This window comes from Chelonoidis abingdonii, chromosome 3 (assembly GCF_003597395.2).
Source record: "Chelonoidis abingdonii isolate Lonesome George chromosome 3, CheloAbing_2.0, whole genome shotgun sequence".
NCBI classification, from domain to species: Eukaryota; Metazoa; Chordata; order Testudines; family Testudinidae; genus Chelonoidis; species Chelonoidis abingdonii.
In genome coordinates, this window is record NC_133771.1 from 5,359,810 (window position 1) to 5,376,681 (window position 16,872).

Genomic DNA, 16,872 nt, shown 5'->3' on the forward strand with positions numbered 1-16,872 from the left:
CCAAGGAGAGACCCAGGAGGTGAAGACGTGTGAGCTTCTTGCCCTGAACAAGTCTGCTCCAAGGGAGAGGAGGCTCCCCAAAGTCCTGACTGGCTTAGTGGGGAGCAGTTCCAGAGCATCGCCCGGGGACTCCGTGACAGGAAACAATAACAGAAAATGTGGAAATGGCAGAGGTGCTTAATGACTTCTGTGCTTCAGTTTTCACCAAGAAGGTTGGTGGTGATTGGATGTCTAACGTAGTAAATGCCAGTGAAAGAGGTAGGATCAGAAGAGGCTAAAATAGGGGAAAAAAACATTAAAAATTACTTAGACAAATTAGATGCCTTCAAGTCACCAGGGCCTGATGAAATGCATCCTAGAATACTGAAGGAGCTGACTGAGGAGATATCTGAGCCATTAACAGTTATCTTTGAGAAGTCATGGGAGACTGGAGAGATTCCAGAAGACTGGAAGAGGGTGAATCTAGTGCCCATCTCTAAAAATGGAAATAAGGACAACCCGGGGAATTACAGACCAGTCAGCTAAACTTCTGTACCCAGAAAGGTAATGGAGCAAATAATTAAGCAATCAGTTTGCAAATATCTAGAAGATTATGAGATGATAGGTGACAGTCAGCATGGATTTGTCAAAAACAAATGGTGTCAAACCAACCTGAAAGCTTTCTTTGACAGGGTACCAAGCCTTCTGCATAGCGGGGAAGAGGTAGACATGGTATATCTTGATTTTAGTCAGTCTTTTGATACTGTCTCGCATGATCTTCTCATAAACAAACTAGGGAAATGCAACCTAGGTGGAACTCTATAAGGTGGGCGCAATTGGAAAACTGTTCCTGGAGTGTAGTTACCAGTGGTTCACATGCTGGAAGGGCGTAACGAGTGGGGTCCTGCAAGGATCAGTTCTGAGTCCAGTTCTGTTCAATATCTTCATCCATGATTTAGATAATGGCATAGAGCGTGCACTTATAAAGTTTGCGGACGATACCAAGCTGGGAGAGGTTGCAAGTGCTTTGGAGGACAGGATTAAAATTCAAAATCATCTGGACAAACTGGAGAACTGGTCTGAAGTAAATAGGATGAAATTCAAAAACTAGAGATAAGAGTCCGTAGCCCCTGAGCTCTCCGGCCCCCTGACATGGGAGATCCGGGTTCTCCTAACAGAGCGTTTTGTTGCCTTTTGAAATGTCACCATCTTAACTGCGCTGATAATGAACAAAAACCCCATTCTTGGGAAACCGGTGCCGTGTTACCCTGCAGGGCGCTTCCCGCCAAGCTGCCTGCCAGGACTGTGGGTCCTCTTTGGAGAGAGCTATTGAAAGTGGCTGCTGCTGTTTCTCTTTCAGGGTGTTGCTGAGCTTGAGCTGGAGAAGGACCTGAGCAGGACGTTTAGGCTCGTGATCCAATCCATGAGGAAGGAGGTAGGGGCGGGACATGCGACTGGGTAGGGCGGGGCTTTGTGTGATCTTTATCCCATAGCTGGGGTCTGATGGAGGAGAAGCAGAGGCTGATGATCCAGCCCCACCCTGGGTTAACGCTCTGCTCCCATCTCTCTCACCTGGGGAGGCCTGACCAGAAATTCCGGGGGGGAGGGGTTTGGCATCAAGACTCAACTGGAAGTTTTACCAACTGTTGCAACCCCCGACCCCGATATCTGCCACTCCACCCAACAGTGATGGGCCCTGCTGGATGTTTGGAGAAGAATGTTGGTATTTCGATCACCGGTAGGTTTCAGAGTTAACGTGCTCTGTTGAGACGAATGGGGTGTTAGTTCACACCTTTCTTGGCTACAATAATTTTGGCTGTTTGCAGACTCAGCCAGGGCACTGCTGTCTGCCTTACATCCATTTCACGTTCGGAAAACCGTGTTCTCACTGGTAAGGGCTTGGGATGTCCTTTAAGGAAACTCACTCCAATTTGGCCCTATGCTGTTGTGGCTGGGGTGGACTCGGTGGAGGGCGCAGGGCCCTGAGCATACAGCACAACCTGAACACTGTCCAGGGGTTAGATCGAGTCCCTTAATCTCCTTCTCGGAGCACAGTACAAATAGCGTCATTAACCTAGAATGGAGGCAGTAACTATTTATCAGCAGCTTCAGGGCAAAAACCCTTGAGAGCTTTATAATTAAAACAAACTCAAAGTCTGGAAGGCAGAAGATTCATAGTTGAGGCTTTTTTTAATCCTGGCCCAGCTGCTAACTGACTGTGTAGCCTGGGGCGAGTTACCTGACTGCAGTTTGCCCTTTGCCATCATTAACGCAGGGATAACGATATTTACCTAATCTACAGTGTCAGTCCAGGGGGGCCGAAGGGGGAGCCACATGCTTGAAGCAGGGACTTCTGGCCCGTTGCTGCAGTTCTTTGGCTTGGCTTCTAGGCCTTTGCAGAGCCGATGGAGTAACAGTAGCGTCCCAAGAGAGTCCAGGGAGTGAGATCAGCCTGGGAATTGAACCAACTCTCTCGCATGCCCCTGGGGCATCGGGGTTCAGGCGTCAAGTAACATGTGTTTGCTGTCCCCATGGAGAGCGAGTGCTCCAGCAGCAGTGTGGGGCGCTTGGGCCCCCTTGCAAGTGTCTGGGATCCTCCTTCGCCCCAGACACAGCGTCTGGTGCCGCTTGGGGCTGTCTAGGTTAGAGCTCTCGGCAGTGTCTGCTCTGAGCCAGCTGGGCAAGCGAAGCCCTGGGCAGGACTGGGCATGGTCTGCATAGGACTGGGCCAGGTCCTACAATCCAAGCAGCCTCATTACATATTGCACCAGCCCCCGTGTGCTCGATGCAAATCCTGCACTGCTTTGGTCTGTTGGCTCCTGGCTTTGGAAGTCCCCAACAAGCCCCTTCCCCGGGTGCTCCGGGGGCTGTGCTTGGTAGCAGAGCACAGAGGAGACCCAGTGCTGCTGTGGGCCACAAAATCACCTTCATATGGAGCTTTGGGGAACCATTCCACAGCCTGGCCTGCCCCTTCCTGCAGCCGCCCCGCAATGTCGTGTCGGCCCAGAGCCCTTCCCCGAACAGCTGGGCAGTTAACCAAGAACAGTACATTTCCAGGCTCGTTAGCTAGATGCTTGTCGCTTTTTTAAACCAACCCCCTATGTCAATCCCCGGTGCCGTGTGATTGCTCCCATGGCTTTTCTCCGAGTTCCCCTCCGGCCGGCAGCCCTGGTAGTTAATCACGTCCTGTTAATTAGAGCTGTTTCCCTTGCAGGACCAGCTGCCTGTTCCACTCAATGTCACCAACGTCCGGGAGCGAGGTAAGGGTACGAAATAGCCCAGGTGGGAAAGGATTTGTCACCCTGTTCCCCAGTTATCTCCCAGCCTTCTCGTTAGTGGCGCAGGTGGATCTCTCTCATCGACGACGTTTCAAATACTTGGCAGGGGGGCGGGGGGTACTGCTGAGCTACTCTTGGGGCTCCCTCCCTTCCCCTTCAAACGTGAACAGACCCGACTTCACAAGTTACCCTGCAATAACAAAGGATTGGGTTGCTCGCAAGGGTTGGGCTGCACACGCAGGTATGTTATTGTAGGGTTGTTCATTGGTGGTAAGGAAGTCCAGGGCCACGACAGAAGGGAATGGAGGAGAGAGAGAGGTTGTGTGGAGGGGTGCATAGAAAGAAGCACTGAATTGTCCCATAATAGTGCTACCCTACAATAATACCCCAGCGTGTGCAGCCCAAGGCTTGGGGGAGACCCTGCGATAACAAACTATCCTGTGTGCTTGCAGGGAGCAGAGAGGCTGGTATTAAGGAAGAAATAGCTTTTCTTTGCAAGCTTCTCTGGGTAGATCATGCAGTAAGTGAGGGTGGGTGTAGTCAAATATGAGCCATTCTGAGTGTCAGGGCTCCCTCCCCACTCTGAACCCTGGGGTACAGATGTGGGGACCTGCATGAAAGATCTCCAAGCTTATTTCTATCAGCTTAGGTTAAAAACTTCCCCAAGGCATAAATCCTTTCCTTGTCCTTGGATGGTATTGCTGCCACCGCCAAATGAGTTAGACAAAGATTCAGGAAAAGGCCCACTGGGAGTTCCTGTTTCCCCCAAATATCCCCCCAAGGCCCTTCACCCCCTTTCCTGGGGAGGCTTGAGAATAATATACCAACCAATAGATTTTTAGGACACTAAAAAACAATCAGGTTCTTAAAAGAAGAATTTTATTATAAAGAAAAAAGTAAAAGAAACGCCTCTGTAAAATCAGGATGGAAGGTAAATTTGACAGGGTAATAAGATTTTAAAACCCAGAGGATTCCTCTCTAGGCTGAACTTTAAAGTTACAAAAAGCAGGAATTAAACCTCCCTCTCAGGACAGGGAAAACTCACAAGCTAAACCAAAAGATTATCTAATGCATTTCCTTGCTATTACTTGCAAGTTTTGTAATCTTGGATGCTTATTTCAGGTAGGGTTTTAGGGGATGGTTTTTCCTGCCCTGGTCCCTCTCTGTCCTGGAGAGAACAACAAAGAGAGCACAAACAAAACCTCCCCCTACAGATTTGAAAGTGTCTTCTTCCCTTATTGGTCCTTTTGGTCAGGTGCCAGCCAGGTTATTTGAGCTTCTTAACCCCTTAGAGGCAAAGAAGGGATTTTATGCTACCTTTTTACTTTGTTTATGACATTGAGAAACACCCTTGATGCTGTCCCTTTAATTAAAAGCTGGGCAGCAGGAGGGACGCCTCGGCCAGTGGAATGGCCTGGAGCGGCTGAATGTTAACCAGAGCCCCTGAAGGCCTCGCTTTGAAACTCCTCTCTCCCTCCTTGAGTTTCTTCCCTTTCTTGCAAATCCACTTATGCAGCACGTTCTAACCAAATCACGCACCGGTGCACGCTGCAGAACGGCGCTATAAATAGAAGCAGCGATAAGCATTCATTGGGCAGCTCCAGCTGGAGGCACGGACCCTGCAGAAACCTCCAGGAGAGCTGGAGGGGTGGCCTATGCCCAGGGTTGCAGCGTTGTACTCCGGGCACCGAGGGCCGGTCTAAAGGAGAAAGATGCCCTGGTAGGACTTGAAGTTGGCTTGAAAACCAGCCTTGGTGTGGATTTCAGCTTACCTGGGTGTAGCTGAAACCTATTCTCGAGTCACTCAAGCAAAACTGAAATAAAGGCGTCTCCCATCGAAAGAAACGAGACTCTCAGCAAACTAGGCGTATGGGCCCAGCCTTTTGGACCAACTTCACCGTATTGGTTTAACGTCACACTGTGAGTTCTGCCAGTGCCATGTTCTCCTCTAGCCACACCCGGGCTGCCTGTGACCCCTGGTACGGATACATTCTGTGAAAGTGGGGTGGGGGGTGTAGTGAGTTTGTCAGGCCTGTTGGGCGTTGCCATTACAGACCAGGGAACCCTTTGCCAGCCGGCACCACTGGGCCTCTGTCCCACTGCCCCTGTAGCCGTTGGGCCGAACATCACAAGCTCTGGTGCATAAAGTCGAGGACCCTAAATCCACATTTAAATGCCTAAATAACCGGTGTTGCCGTCACGGGCACTGAGCCCCTCAGTGGGAGCTGCAGCTGCCAAGCGCCTCTGGAGAGGAGGCTGCTCCTATAGCCGCTTAAATGAGGAGCCTGAACTCCTGGGCCGGCATGAAACTCACTCGCCATCCACCCGTCACCACAGAGCTCCCCCTTCTCAGCCTAAATCCCATTCACAGAGCAGCACCCGGCTTTAAAACTGAGCACGGGGGTGGGGGTGGGGGTGCAGGGAGTCTGCAGAGGCCCTTTGCAAGCCCTCGGTCCTTTGTTGAGCCACAGACTCGGGGTCATTTGCAGCTGATCCTGCCCACAAGGTTGCCTAGCAGATGTTCTCACCCTCCTCCCCCCTCTCTCGGCAGGAGGGCTTCTGGCTGGCATGCCGGAAGACCCACCTCCAAGCCAGATCCTAGCGGGAGCGGATCTCCAGTACTTCATCCAGCAGTTTAAAAAGTCTGGCTTCAGGTAAAAGCTTAGCTAAAGAATGAAGCAGGAGTTTGGTGCTGGCGGGAGGGAGGTAATGTCAGCTGTGCTGGGGATATTCCCAGAGACGTTGTTACAAGGCCTTTGACTGGGTCAGTTGCAAACCAACCGCTCCCTCCCCTGCATGGGGCTCTTGGGAATCTCCCCACTGCTTGGAGGCAGGCGTGTGGTGCTTGTGCCTATGGGGAGCCTAAGATGAGCCACCGTAGAAGGCCCAGCTAAGAGGGCTCGGGGGTCTGCCCTGGGATCGCAAGGAAATACCAACTCAGCCAAAATCTTGGCCCCTGGTTCAGCTGCGCCTCCCCACGGAACGCAGTGCCCGAGAACTTCTCGGGGATCCCACTAAGGATTTATGCCCCTTCCCCCTTTCTCTCTCTCTCTCTGTCTCACCCTTAGGAGACCATTGAACTGGTACCGGAACATGCGAGCCAACTGGCAGTGGAGCCTCTCTGCAAAAGACAGGAAGGTGAGAGCGGATCCTAGCACGGCTGTCACTTGGCGGCTGTCTCTGGGCTTGGATCTCAGAGCAGGGACAGGAGTTAGGTTAGCGTTCTCCAGCCCGAGCCCTGGGCCACTCGCAGATGAGGGAAGGTGCCGAGAGCAGCCCACGGTGCCTTCGTTCCCTGGAGCAGAACGAACAGTAGCTTGGTAACAGACTTTAGGCTCGTCTGTCTGTCCTTCTCTAGGCGTGTGGGAGCGTTGTGATCCGGCATCTGGAATGTCTGTGTTCTCTGTCTGAGGCAAAGTGTTGGCAAAGGGCAGAGTGCCCTTCTTGGTACCCCATGTGGGAGTCTGGCCTGGGGACCCTGTGGGTTGTCCCGCAGTTGGGATTGACACATATCCACTCAGCACATCCCATGGAGTGAACTGGCAACTGGTTTCTTCTCAGCCTCTAGTAACATTGTGCCTATTCCCCCAGGGCCTCCTTTCCACGCAAGAAAGGAAAAGTTTCTGGAGGGCAGGAGTATGGGGCTGTGGAGGGCTGAAATCCCTGTCACCCAGAGTCCACCATCCACCGCTGGCCGGGAGCGGGGCAGGGTGATCCAACAGTCTCCGTCAGCTCTGTCTCCATGGTAGAACGACACCTTTGGAAGGTTATGGACTCAGGGCCAGATTTGTAAGGGTATTGTGACCCCTGCTTTAGGTACCTAAATCCCTTTAAGAATTTGCCTGCCCACCCCAGCAGGATTTGAACACAGTCCCAGAACTCGCTTTCAGCGGTTGCCAAACGCGGGGTCAGTGTGGCTGTGTTTGGAAGAACAGGAATCAGCACTCATGCCGCCCATTTCTTCTGGAGATCTCAAATGTTACAGAGCTGGGGAAACTGAGGCACGGAGCAGTGAGGTGCCATGACCAAGGTCACACTGCAGGCCAGTGGGCTGGACAGCAGTTCTGTGCTGTAACCACTGAACCATGCTGCCTTCACAAGAGGGCAGCACCAGCCACCCCCCAGGGGCACTGAGCGGTTAGCCAACTGGCTGGAGCAATGAATGCGATGCTCACACATGCTTTGGCTCTGTGACCTCGCTTCACTTTCAGTCTCGGCGAATATAAACGAGAATTCTTGGGCCAGTGGGTGGCCTCCAGCCTAGGGCACTTCCTCCTCTGCAGCTGGGGGATTGATTGGCTGGGTCGTGATTTATATTAGACAGTGGTCACGGTGCAGCCACTCTCTCCCCCCCCCAGGGCAGTATGTGATGGGCATGTCCCTTTGGGGCTCGGGGCTGGTTTGCACTGTCCCCACCCTGCTCTTTTGGGGTTAGTGGCTACCCTGGGGAATTCAGAGCAGAGGGACAGAAGGCTCATCAGATCCCATCTACTCCATCCATACAGCTGTTTTCTTGGGGCTGGTTGATGCAGGAGGTCAGAGTGGTTGCTCAGTGTGGGCTCAGATCTAGGAATGGTCGTTTGGGGCCAGGGCAGAAGTGCTCTCCACGGTCTGTTCGCTGGTGCTCTGGACAGGCATAAATTGTCCTAACTGGGGCAGTTCGAAGGGGCTCCTCTCTAGGCCCCTGTGCCTCTGGTGGGCGAGCATCCCCGAGTGATTTCCTGGACAGAAGAGCAGAAACGCCTGTCAAGGTCGCAAAATATTGGGGCTTCAGCCTGTAGCTCTCCATCATGGGCGGTGGGTATCGAAGATCAGGGGAGGCTTAGCTTCCCCTAGCACAGGCCGTGGCCCCACCCACGCTCCCCCTCTTCCCTGAAGCGAGTGAGGGCTCAGCTCCAGCTGGGGGCCCAGAGCTCAGGGCTTGGACCAGCCAGTAGCCTGGGGGTCAGGTCGGGGCTGGGGCCAGGCTGGGGCTCGGTCCGGCCCGAGGGTTGGGACTCCTCCATTTGCAGGGGTGGAGGCGGTTGGGGCTCTGGTAGGCGGGAGGTGGGGCCTCGGGCAGAAGGGGTAGGGCTGGGGGACTAGCCTTCCCAAAGGGGGGTTCATGCGCCACCCATGCTCTCCATACACTGGATAAACAGGTTGAAATTCAAAGAACAATTGCAACAAGCCCCGGGGCTCCCCGTCTGCAGGGGTGTCGTGCACTGTTGTGTGTGGCCATCGGGCAGCGCATCATCACCTGGTGGGGGTGTCTATGCAGTCCCCGCCCACCCCGCTCCCATGGATTCTACGTGAGTCTGCTCCGCTCGGCACCGATGGTAACGGCTAGTGAGCGCTACCCCCCCGGGGAAGGAGACTGTTTACAGAGCGGATTTGATCGGGGGGCGTCTCATTTCCCAGCCCTGTCTTTATCCCCCTGCAGATCCTGGTCCCGGCTTTGATGGTTACTGCGGGGAAGGACTTTGTTCTCCATCCTAATCTGAGTAAAGGCATGGAGGAGTGGGTAAGTGATCAGCATCATCCACCCTGATAAGACGCTGCCCGATGGCGTCCCGGTTACCCGGCGGCCAGGGATATCCAGTGTCACTGGGCTGACGTTGGTTCCCTCAGACTCCATCCCCGCTGAACGAGTCCCTCGTAAGTGGCTCGTGCTTCATATGTGAAGCAACCGTGGGGAGTTCCCAGTAGCAGGAGAACTCGAACCAGCCGCCTTGACTGACGAGCTACATCAGTCCCACGAGCTGTGCCTGCCGAGGAGTCGAGAAGGGGGATCAAACCTCATGCTTCAGGCCATGTGCAGGGTCAGGGCAAAATGCTCTTCTAGCCAAGGATAGCGCCACACGCCTGGGCCGGGGAGTTGACCTTCCTCTCAAGCATCAGGAATTGTCCAGCGCTGGGGTTGTGGTGCCAGGCTCGATGGGGCTGATCCTATATGGCAGGTGCTAAGCAGCAACCTTTCCTAAAGGCCTCTGTACCTTTTAGAGGCCCGGCAGCCTCTTTGGAGTGAAACAGAGTCTCACTGTTCTTGTGCATCTCTCCAGATTCCTCAGCTGACCCGAGGCCACATTGAAGAGTGCGGACACTGGACTCCGATGGAAAGGTATTGCGTGCACAGCGGGGGCGGGTTGGCTGGCGTTTAAAGCCCTGTCATCGTCAGCTGCTGGGGCCTGACTAAGCGCTGCTTGGCAGCCGGCTCTTACTCCAGCACCCTGGATGCACGGAGTGAGCCGTTAGCAAGTCTGAATATGCGCGGCGAGGGAGTGGGGCGCCGCGGCTGGCGTTTTTGCTAAAGGCTCAGCTGGGTCAGCACTGCAAGCGAAGCTGGGAAGGGCAGTCAGCTCGTGTCTGGTCTGTGAACTGATTTGCCCACAGGGATCACCACGGATTATCTCCCCCCCCCACTCCGCGCCCGATGATGAAGCCTTGTGCAATTAGCTAAATGGCTTAGTGACTTTAACACTTCCTCTGAAGCCTCCAGTATTGGCCTGTGCTGGAGGGATCAGACCAAATGGCTCGTGGCAGATGACTGCATATTTGGCTCTGATTTTCAGTGGGCCGAGCGCCCCCAGCTTCCACTGACTTCAGAGGGAGCCAGGGTGGCTCAGCACCTCCCTGAATTAGGCAATACATATGCGCATAACCCAGCCTACCTCTATGCCAGCTTATCGCCACGACGCAGCTCCTGATTCATCTTCATCCTATAGCCTAGCCCAAGAATTCGGACGGGCTACCCCAGTGGCTTTCAAACTTTTTTACTGGTGACCACTTTCACACAGCAAGACTCCCAGTTTGAGACCCCCTGGGCTACACCCACCCAGCCAGCTGCTGCAGCGCTTGGTCAGGCAAAATCCCCCAGTGAGGTCAGTGGAGATTCGGTCTGCGTGGAGACTGTTGGGATACGACCCCAAACGCATGTCCTGCCACCTGCTAACAAGAGAGTTCCTTACAGCCCCAGTCGTGCCATGCGGGAAGATCCCCTGGGATCCCTGGCACCTCATGTGCCGTCTGAGCATCCCTGTATTACTGTGCTGCAGCTTCTGAGCCTGTCCTCCGGCAGCTTGCAGTTGTGTACAGAACTGTGCGATCCAGCCCGTTGGGGTGTCTGGTGTTTTTATGAGCTCTGTTAAAGCAGCCTCATTAGCTTAGCCCATGTCATCAGCTGGCCATTATTCCAGCACAAGTAATTAGCAGAGAAGAGGAGCTGGGCCGGGAGGGATCGTCTCACGAGAACAGATTAGAACAGCTAAGCGCGCGCGGCTCGCAGAGAGGCCATTACCGGCACCATCTTCGGGGCACTGGAGGGGGAAGGGAACTGTGCATGGTGAGGCAAGTGGACCTGAGCCAGAGTCATGGGGGGGAGTTAGGAAAAGGCAAAAGTTAGTCAAAGTTCAACCTATACATTCTATGGTCCTTATGGGGCCTCTTCTGCCGGAGCGTCTGAGCACCCCGGTCGCGAGCAGTGTGAATGGCAGATGCTCTCCAGCCCCAGGGAGTTCAGAGAGTCATTGAGCTACTAACGCTAATCAAAAGGGCTGAGTCACTATTTAATGTATCCTTATCTACACCTGAGGTCTCTAGTTCTCTTCCCTCTATGGGAAGGCCTCAGTTTCCAGGGGAGGCAGGTCCTAGTAAACCCAAGTAAGTTTTCCCCAGCAGGTGCTCGTCTTTTCTCCTACTCCTGCCCGTTTCTGGCCTTTTTCCCTCGGCTCTGTTTCAGAGTGCATCCTTCCTCATCTTTCTCCCCCTCTTGCAAGGAACTGGGTCTGATTTGTGTAGGCCCAGGCACCTCCCCCCTCCCCGATAATACACACACGCTTCCAGCAGTCTCTGAGAGGACTGGATATTTTGAGTCAGCTGCTTTTTTCCTTCTCTCCCTCCCACCATGTGACACTTCACTCTGTCACAAACATGTTTATCTTCACACCCCCCTGGGAGAGAGGGTGTCACTAGTATCTCCATTTTACAGATGGGGAAACTGAGGCACAGTGAGGCTAAGAGACTTGCCCAAGCTCACACAGGCAGCCAGAGTTGAGCTGAACTGTAAGAAGTGCTAACCTTCTCACCACCTCTCCCTTCCCCTTCCACGAGAGCAGCGAGTTCTTTCTTCACCTTATCTGTCGCTGATTTCTGCAGGTCACTGCAGGTATTTGAAAGGGCCTGGCTCAAGCAAATAGAGACCCACAGTGGGGTGGTGGGGGAGGTGTAAATTAAAGAAGGCTCCACCCTTCCTTTAAATTAGACCATCTTCACAGTGTTGGAAAGGAAATGACACAGCTGAGATTCCTTTACACTTGACCATCAGCCAGGGAGTGAAACTCCCTCCAACCCCACCTAAGTCTCTGTAAATCTCGGTTCAATTTTGCTCCTATAGCTCTGCCCCACAGAAAGGATCCACCCTCCCAAATTACCCACATACCCCTTCTTCATGCCCCCAAACCTCCTCTGCACCTCAGAGAGAGAGAGAGAGAGGACTTCATCATCTCCTCCATAGAGACTCGTTGGGAAATAACCCCCCCACTGACTGCTCAGCCATGACTCCTGGAATTAAATCCTGGGTCTGCCTGAATGGCAGAGAAGCTGTAAAACAGCAAAACACTGGAGTGCCTGATACAGGACTCTAATAACAAAGAATGAAAGGAGGGTAATAATTAATGCCAGTAAACGTGGATTTATGGAAAATAGATTTTTGTCCAACTCATTGTTTGCCAAGATTACAAGTTCGGTTGATACAAGTGGGAGTGTTGATGTAATAGACAGATGTAATAGGGTGTTGGGCTTGGTACAATCTTTTGATTGAAAAATTAGAACAATAAAATAATTAACGTTCTATTTAATCAAAAAGACATTTTTGGGGTCAAATACTCAGCCTCTTCTAAGTGGCAGTCTGCATTTTGCTCACGTTAATGCCACCCTGTTACCAGCAGTTAATAATAAAATGTATCATTTTCTTCTAAACTTTTCAAGGGAAATAACATTTCCCAACAGTGAAGTAGCACAGGCTTTGGAGCAGTCTCCCTAGGAAATGGATGGAAGCCTAATTCCTTGGGACATGAAAGCACAGTAAGGAGCAGTCCTAGCTTAATGGATTGTGTTGTGTTTTTGTTTTTTGTTTTTACAGCCCAGCTGCTCTGAATAGGATCCTCATTAAGTGGCTGGAAGATGTTCACGACAGTTCTTTGCTGCAGAAGATTTCGAAACTCTGAGTTTGCCCTTGGAAGATTTCAACCTCCAACTTCCTGCTTCATTGGAGCATCTTGCTGCTTGTGCGTGGGTGTGGGCCCTGCCAGTATCACACTCGTGATAAGCTAGGTTTTGCCTCTGGGTTTTGGTTTTCAAGCTAGCCAGTGGAAAAGGTGGGATAGCCTGGGCTCAGTTAGCCACATCAAGCCGTGTAACTGCCTTTCTTTGCGCTTGCGTCGGAATGCAAGCGTCTCAGCGAGGGATTGTAGCGTGACGCTCTGATTTGGGGCAGTTCTCCTGCATGTGTTGTGATGTAAGACTAGGGTGACCTGATGTCCTGATTTTATAGAGACAGTTCTGATTTTGGGGTCTTTTTTCTTATATAGGCTCCTATTACCCCGCACCTCCTGTCCTGACTTTTCACATTTGCTGTCTGGTCACCCTGTGTAAGACACCGACCTTTCCTAGCAAACGAGGAGGCCAAATCAAAGTCTCAAAGCTGCCGGGAGCAGTAAACCGAGCGTCGTCGTATACTTAGAAAATAATGTGAACTGCAGAAAAATAGAATGGGGGGGGGGGAATTCCCTGGTGAGGCAGTGACTGAACATTTCAAGCTAGGATGCAAAGTTTAGAGGGGACGGGTGACCTCCCAAGTGCCTCCTACATCTACAGCTATTTCAGTTATTAATGATACTGAACCACTCATCTGAAACCCTGTAAATATTTTGTAGGGTTAAGTTTCCCCCTCTGGCATTCGAACTCACCGCTCGGGGTTCAGTTTGGCTTGGCTTGGCTCGGCCCCCCAACCACAAAGGCCTGATTTCTAGTTCAGACACGGCCAATACCTTTCCGATAAGAGATGAGGGGAGGAGTTTTGGGCCCATGAAATCTCCTGAAAGCAGCTAGCGCCCCCTGATGTCCATTGTTCAGACTGGAGACCAGTGATGTCAGTTCTGACCTGGCCTCGTGCCCAAACCTTGGACCCTGGCGAGCAGCTAGTCAAGCCCTAAGCACTGCCTTGCTTGGCACCAGTGTTCGTTTGCATTGCGATGGGGGCTTTTGTTGTCAGCTTAAGCCGTACATTTGCGGGTTTAATACGGGGGTTGGCAGGATACTAATAGCTCTTTTATGCTGCTTTGAAAACTTGCTTCTGCTTTTGTTATTTCAAGCATCTTTTGTAAACCAGCAACTGAAATAAATCCCAGAACTGATCTCGTGGCATCCAGTGTTCTTCCAGGTGGCACCTGGTTATGTTCATGCTGGTGGAGGTTCTTTGTAAGGTGTGTTTGCGGTACCTTGTTACAGGTACAGGTGTTTCAGAGGGAATGAACAGAACAGGAAAACATCAAGTGGTCCATCCTGTCACCCATTCCCAGCTTCTGGCAAACAGGCTAGGGACACCATCCCTGCCCATCCTGGCTAATAGCCATTGATGGACCCGTCCTTCATGAAATTATCTAGTTCTTTTTTAACCCTGTTATAGTCTTGTTCTTCACAACATCCTCTGGCAAGGAGTTCCACAGGTTGACTGTGCGTCGTGTGAAGAAATTTGTCCGTTTGTTTGTTTCCACCTCCAACCTGTCCCATAAACACCCCGACACTTCTGGTCACCTGCTCCACACTCACTGCTGTGCTGCCGCATCTGAGTCCTGACTGCAGCCCCCTCCTATTCCTGCATGTGTGTGCGCCGCACAGTCGCACAGGATGTGTCTACACTGCAGCTACGAGTGAGCTGTCCAGCCTGGCAGACTTGCACTAGTGTGTTAAAAATAGCAGCCGAGCTCAGCCCAACGGGGCTGGGTGGGGTGGGCTTGGACTTGGGGCAGGGGCTAGCCTGAGCCTCTTCCAGAGCTGCTACATCCACTCTGCCATTTTTTAGCATGCTAGCTCCAGCAGAGCTCATGCAAGTCTGTCTCGCTGCTCTAACAGGCACATGGCTAACTGCAGTGTAGGTGTATCCAGAGACCTCCGTCTTCAGTAGGATACAAGAGCGAAAAAAATTCACTGTCCACCTCTGCAGTTGCTCTCTGTCAGCATTGCTGATCGCCAGCTCTGTCCCCTATTGACTGGGTACGTTCCACCAGGTAGAGACATTTCTCTCTTTTCTGCCCAGGCTTCTAAGTGCTCTCGGCGTCCTCTGTTCTGTGAATGCCTGCGCCAGTATTAACTGTGCTGTGTTTCTCAGCGTCTGCAAGCTTCATTATTGTGCTTTTTACTTACAGCTCATTAGCGAAGGCAAACCCAGCGACCACTTAGCCTGCATTCTGCTAGCATCAGTGCAATGGGATATTACAGGGGTAGGCAAGCTATAGCATGCATGCTGAAGGTGGCAAGGGAGCTGATTTTCAGTGGCACTCACACTGCCCAGGTCCTGGCCACTGGTCCGGGGGGCTCTGCATTTTAATTTAATTTTAAATGAAGCTTCTTAAACATTTTAAAAACCTTATTTACTTTACATACAACAATAGTTTAGTTCTATATTACAGACTTATAGAGAGGGACCTTCTAAAAACGTGAAAATGTATGACTGGCACGCAATACCTTAAATTAGGGTGAATAAATGAAGACTTAGCACAGCCCTTCTGAAAGGTCACTGACCCCTGGAATATTAAGTGGGCAAACGGACAGTGTTTTCATGGTAAGTTAGAGATGTGTGACCCCTAATCTAAAGAGTCAGAGGCCCAGAGCTGTGGGGCTGTATTTGCTAATGGCCTCTCATCAAGGGGAAGTAATTTTTTCCATTCCATGGTGCCAATTCCTAAAGGGTCCCTGGAGTTTGATCTTAGTTCTTTCTCTCCTCCCTCTCCCTTTTCTCTTCCAACCCACTTGCTGTCAAATGCCAGATGCTCAATAATTAACTGCAAAACTGCTCCCCACACACTTCCTACTCTCTCCATCAGCGGAGTATTTGGGTACGTTCCATCAATGCATTAAACATCGTGATGGGCAGGCGCCCATGGCGGTCTCTCTGATCCAGCTAGAGACATCATTAGTAGTAGTCTGGGGGTGAAAAGTGTCAGATTGGGTCACTTCAGGATGACTTTAGATGTCGAGGCTCAAATCCTCAAAGATATTTAGGCTCCTAATTTCCATTAATTTTCCTGGGAGTTGGGAACCTAAATAGGCTGGAGGTGATAGGCCTGCCCAAAGAAAGTCAGACAAGATACAGCATAAGAACATCAGAATGGCCATACTGGGTCAGACCAAAGGTCCATCTAGCCCAGTATCTGTCTGCTGCCAGTGGCCAATGCCAGGTGCCCCAGAGGGAGTGAACCTAACAGGCAATGATCAGGTGATCTCTCTCCTGCCATCCATCTCCACTCTCTGACAAACAGAGACTAGGGACACCAGTGTCAAACAGGGGCCGGACAGACAGTGGCTCCTTTCTGATGTTCCTGTGCCATGACAAACCCCTGTGATGTGCCGCCCCAAATGGAGACTGCCAAAACCGTGACTGAGCACAGTGTAGAGTACTAGTCAGCGACGGGCACCTGGGATTTGAACAAGGGGATTTTCCCTGCTCAGCTGATGCTTCTGGACTGCCCCGAATGGCAACGGCCTGCTCAGCTTTCATTGAAACTAGCTGTTGGAGCTGGTTGTTTAGAAGACAGGGAGGAATTGCTTCCTGCTGCTGTGTCACTGGCAAGGTAGATGGATAACATCCTGCCTGCCCCTCTGAGAGGCCAGTGCCGCTCTCCCCAAGTGGAGAATAACTTTGGAGGTGAGCTCCCTCTCCATGGCTTCTGCTGTGGCTGCCACTCAGTGCTAGCTGCAGCTCTGTGGGCTTTACAATGGGCTCGCCCAGCCACAATGATTGGAGAAAAAGCCACCAACCCATTTCAGAGAAGCCACCGGATGTTACTGAGTTTCAGGGATTTCTAACCTCATTTGAATTTGGGGCAGATGTGTGAAAGCCAAGAGCTTTATACTGCACCTGTTGAACTAGAGACAGGTGTGGCCTCACTGCCCAAAGGAGAAAACATACACCTGTCTCCCAAGTTCCCAGGATTCCCCAGCCCAAGTTCTGCAGGCTTGAGTTGAATCCTCAAAGGGGCAGGCGCTGGGGATGAATCTTTCCTGGACATGCGACAGTAACTACCATGCTGCAGCATCCAGACTCTTAAGGGCAGACAAGGAGTCAGAGCTAGATAGATGAACCCTGCTCATAGGTCTCCCCCGAGTCACTTATCCCTAGTGCAGATGCCAATAGCTACCTCTGGAGATGCTTGTCTGATGGATTAGCCTGGCCTAGTTACCAGGGAAAGAGCTGTTAGGGCTTCATTTGTAATATGAGTCCAATGCAAGCTTCAGTTTCTGCTGGAGAAATGCAGCATCCAAGGCTGGGGTTTAATAAGCATTCGACATCCTCTCAAACCAGCCATGGGGTTCATGCCAGGGACACAGCTGGGCTCAAATTTCCACAGCAAGGATGTGC

The 16,872-nt window shown here is 51.9% G+C and overlaps 1 protein-coding gene across 1 annotated transcript in view; it reads left to right on the plus strand.

Annotated features, from left to right (window-relative positions):
• LOC116837371 (bifunctional epoxide hydrolase 2-like) overlaps nucleotides 1–13,649 on the plus strand; it is an 89,460-nt gene extending 75,811 nt beyond the window's left edge. Inside the window, exons 13-19 of the mRNA XM_032801706.2 lie at nucleotides 1,340–1,414; nucleotides 3,194–3,239; nucleotides 5,809–5,911; nucleotides 6,326–6,395; nucleotides 8,680–8,760; nucleotides 9,299–9,357; nucleotides 12,376–13,649. Of these exons, the coding sequence (XP_032657597.2) occupies nucleotides 1,340–1,414; nucleotides 3,194–3,239; nucleotides 5,809–5,911; nucleotides 6,326–6,395; nucleotides 8,680–8,760; nucleotides 9,299–9,357; nucleotides 12,376–12,460 (519 nt within the window). The 3' untranslated portion in view covers nucleotides 12,461–13,649. The remainder of the gene's footprint in view (nucleotides 1–1,339; nucleotides 1,415–3,193; nucleotides 3,240–5,808; nucleotides 5,912–6,325; nucleotides 6,396–8,679; nucleotides 8,761–9,298; nucleotides 9,358–12,375) is intronic.
• Nucleotides 13,650–16,872: the final 3,223 nt, after the last annotated feature.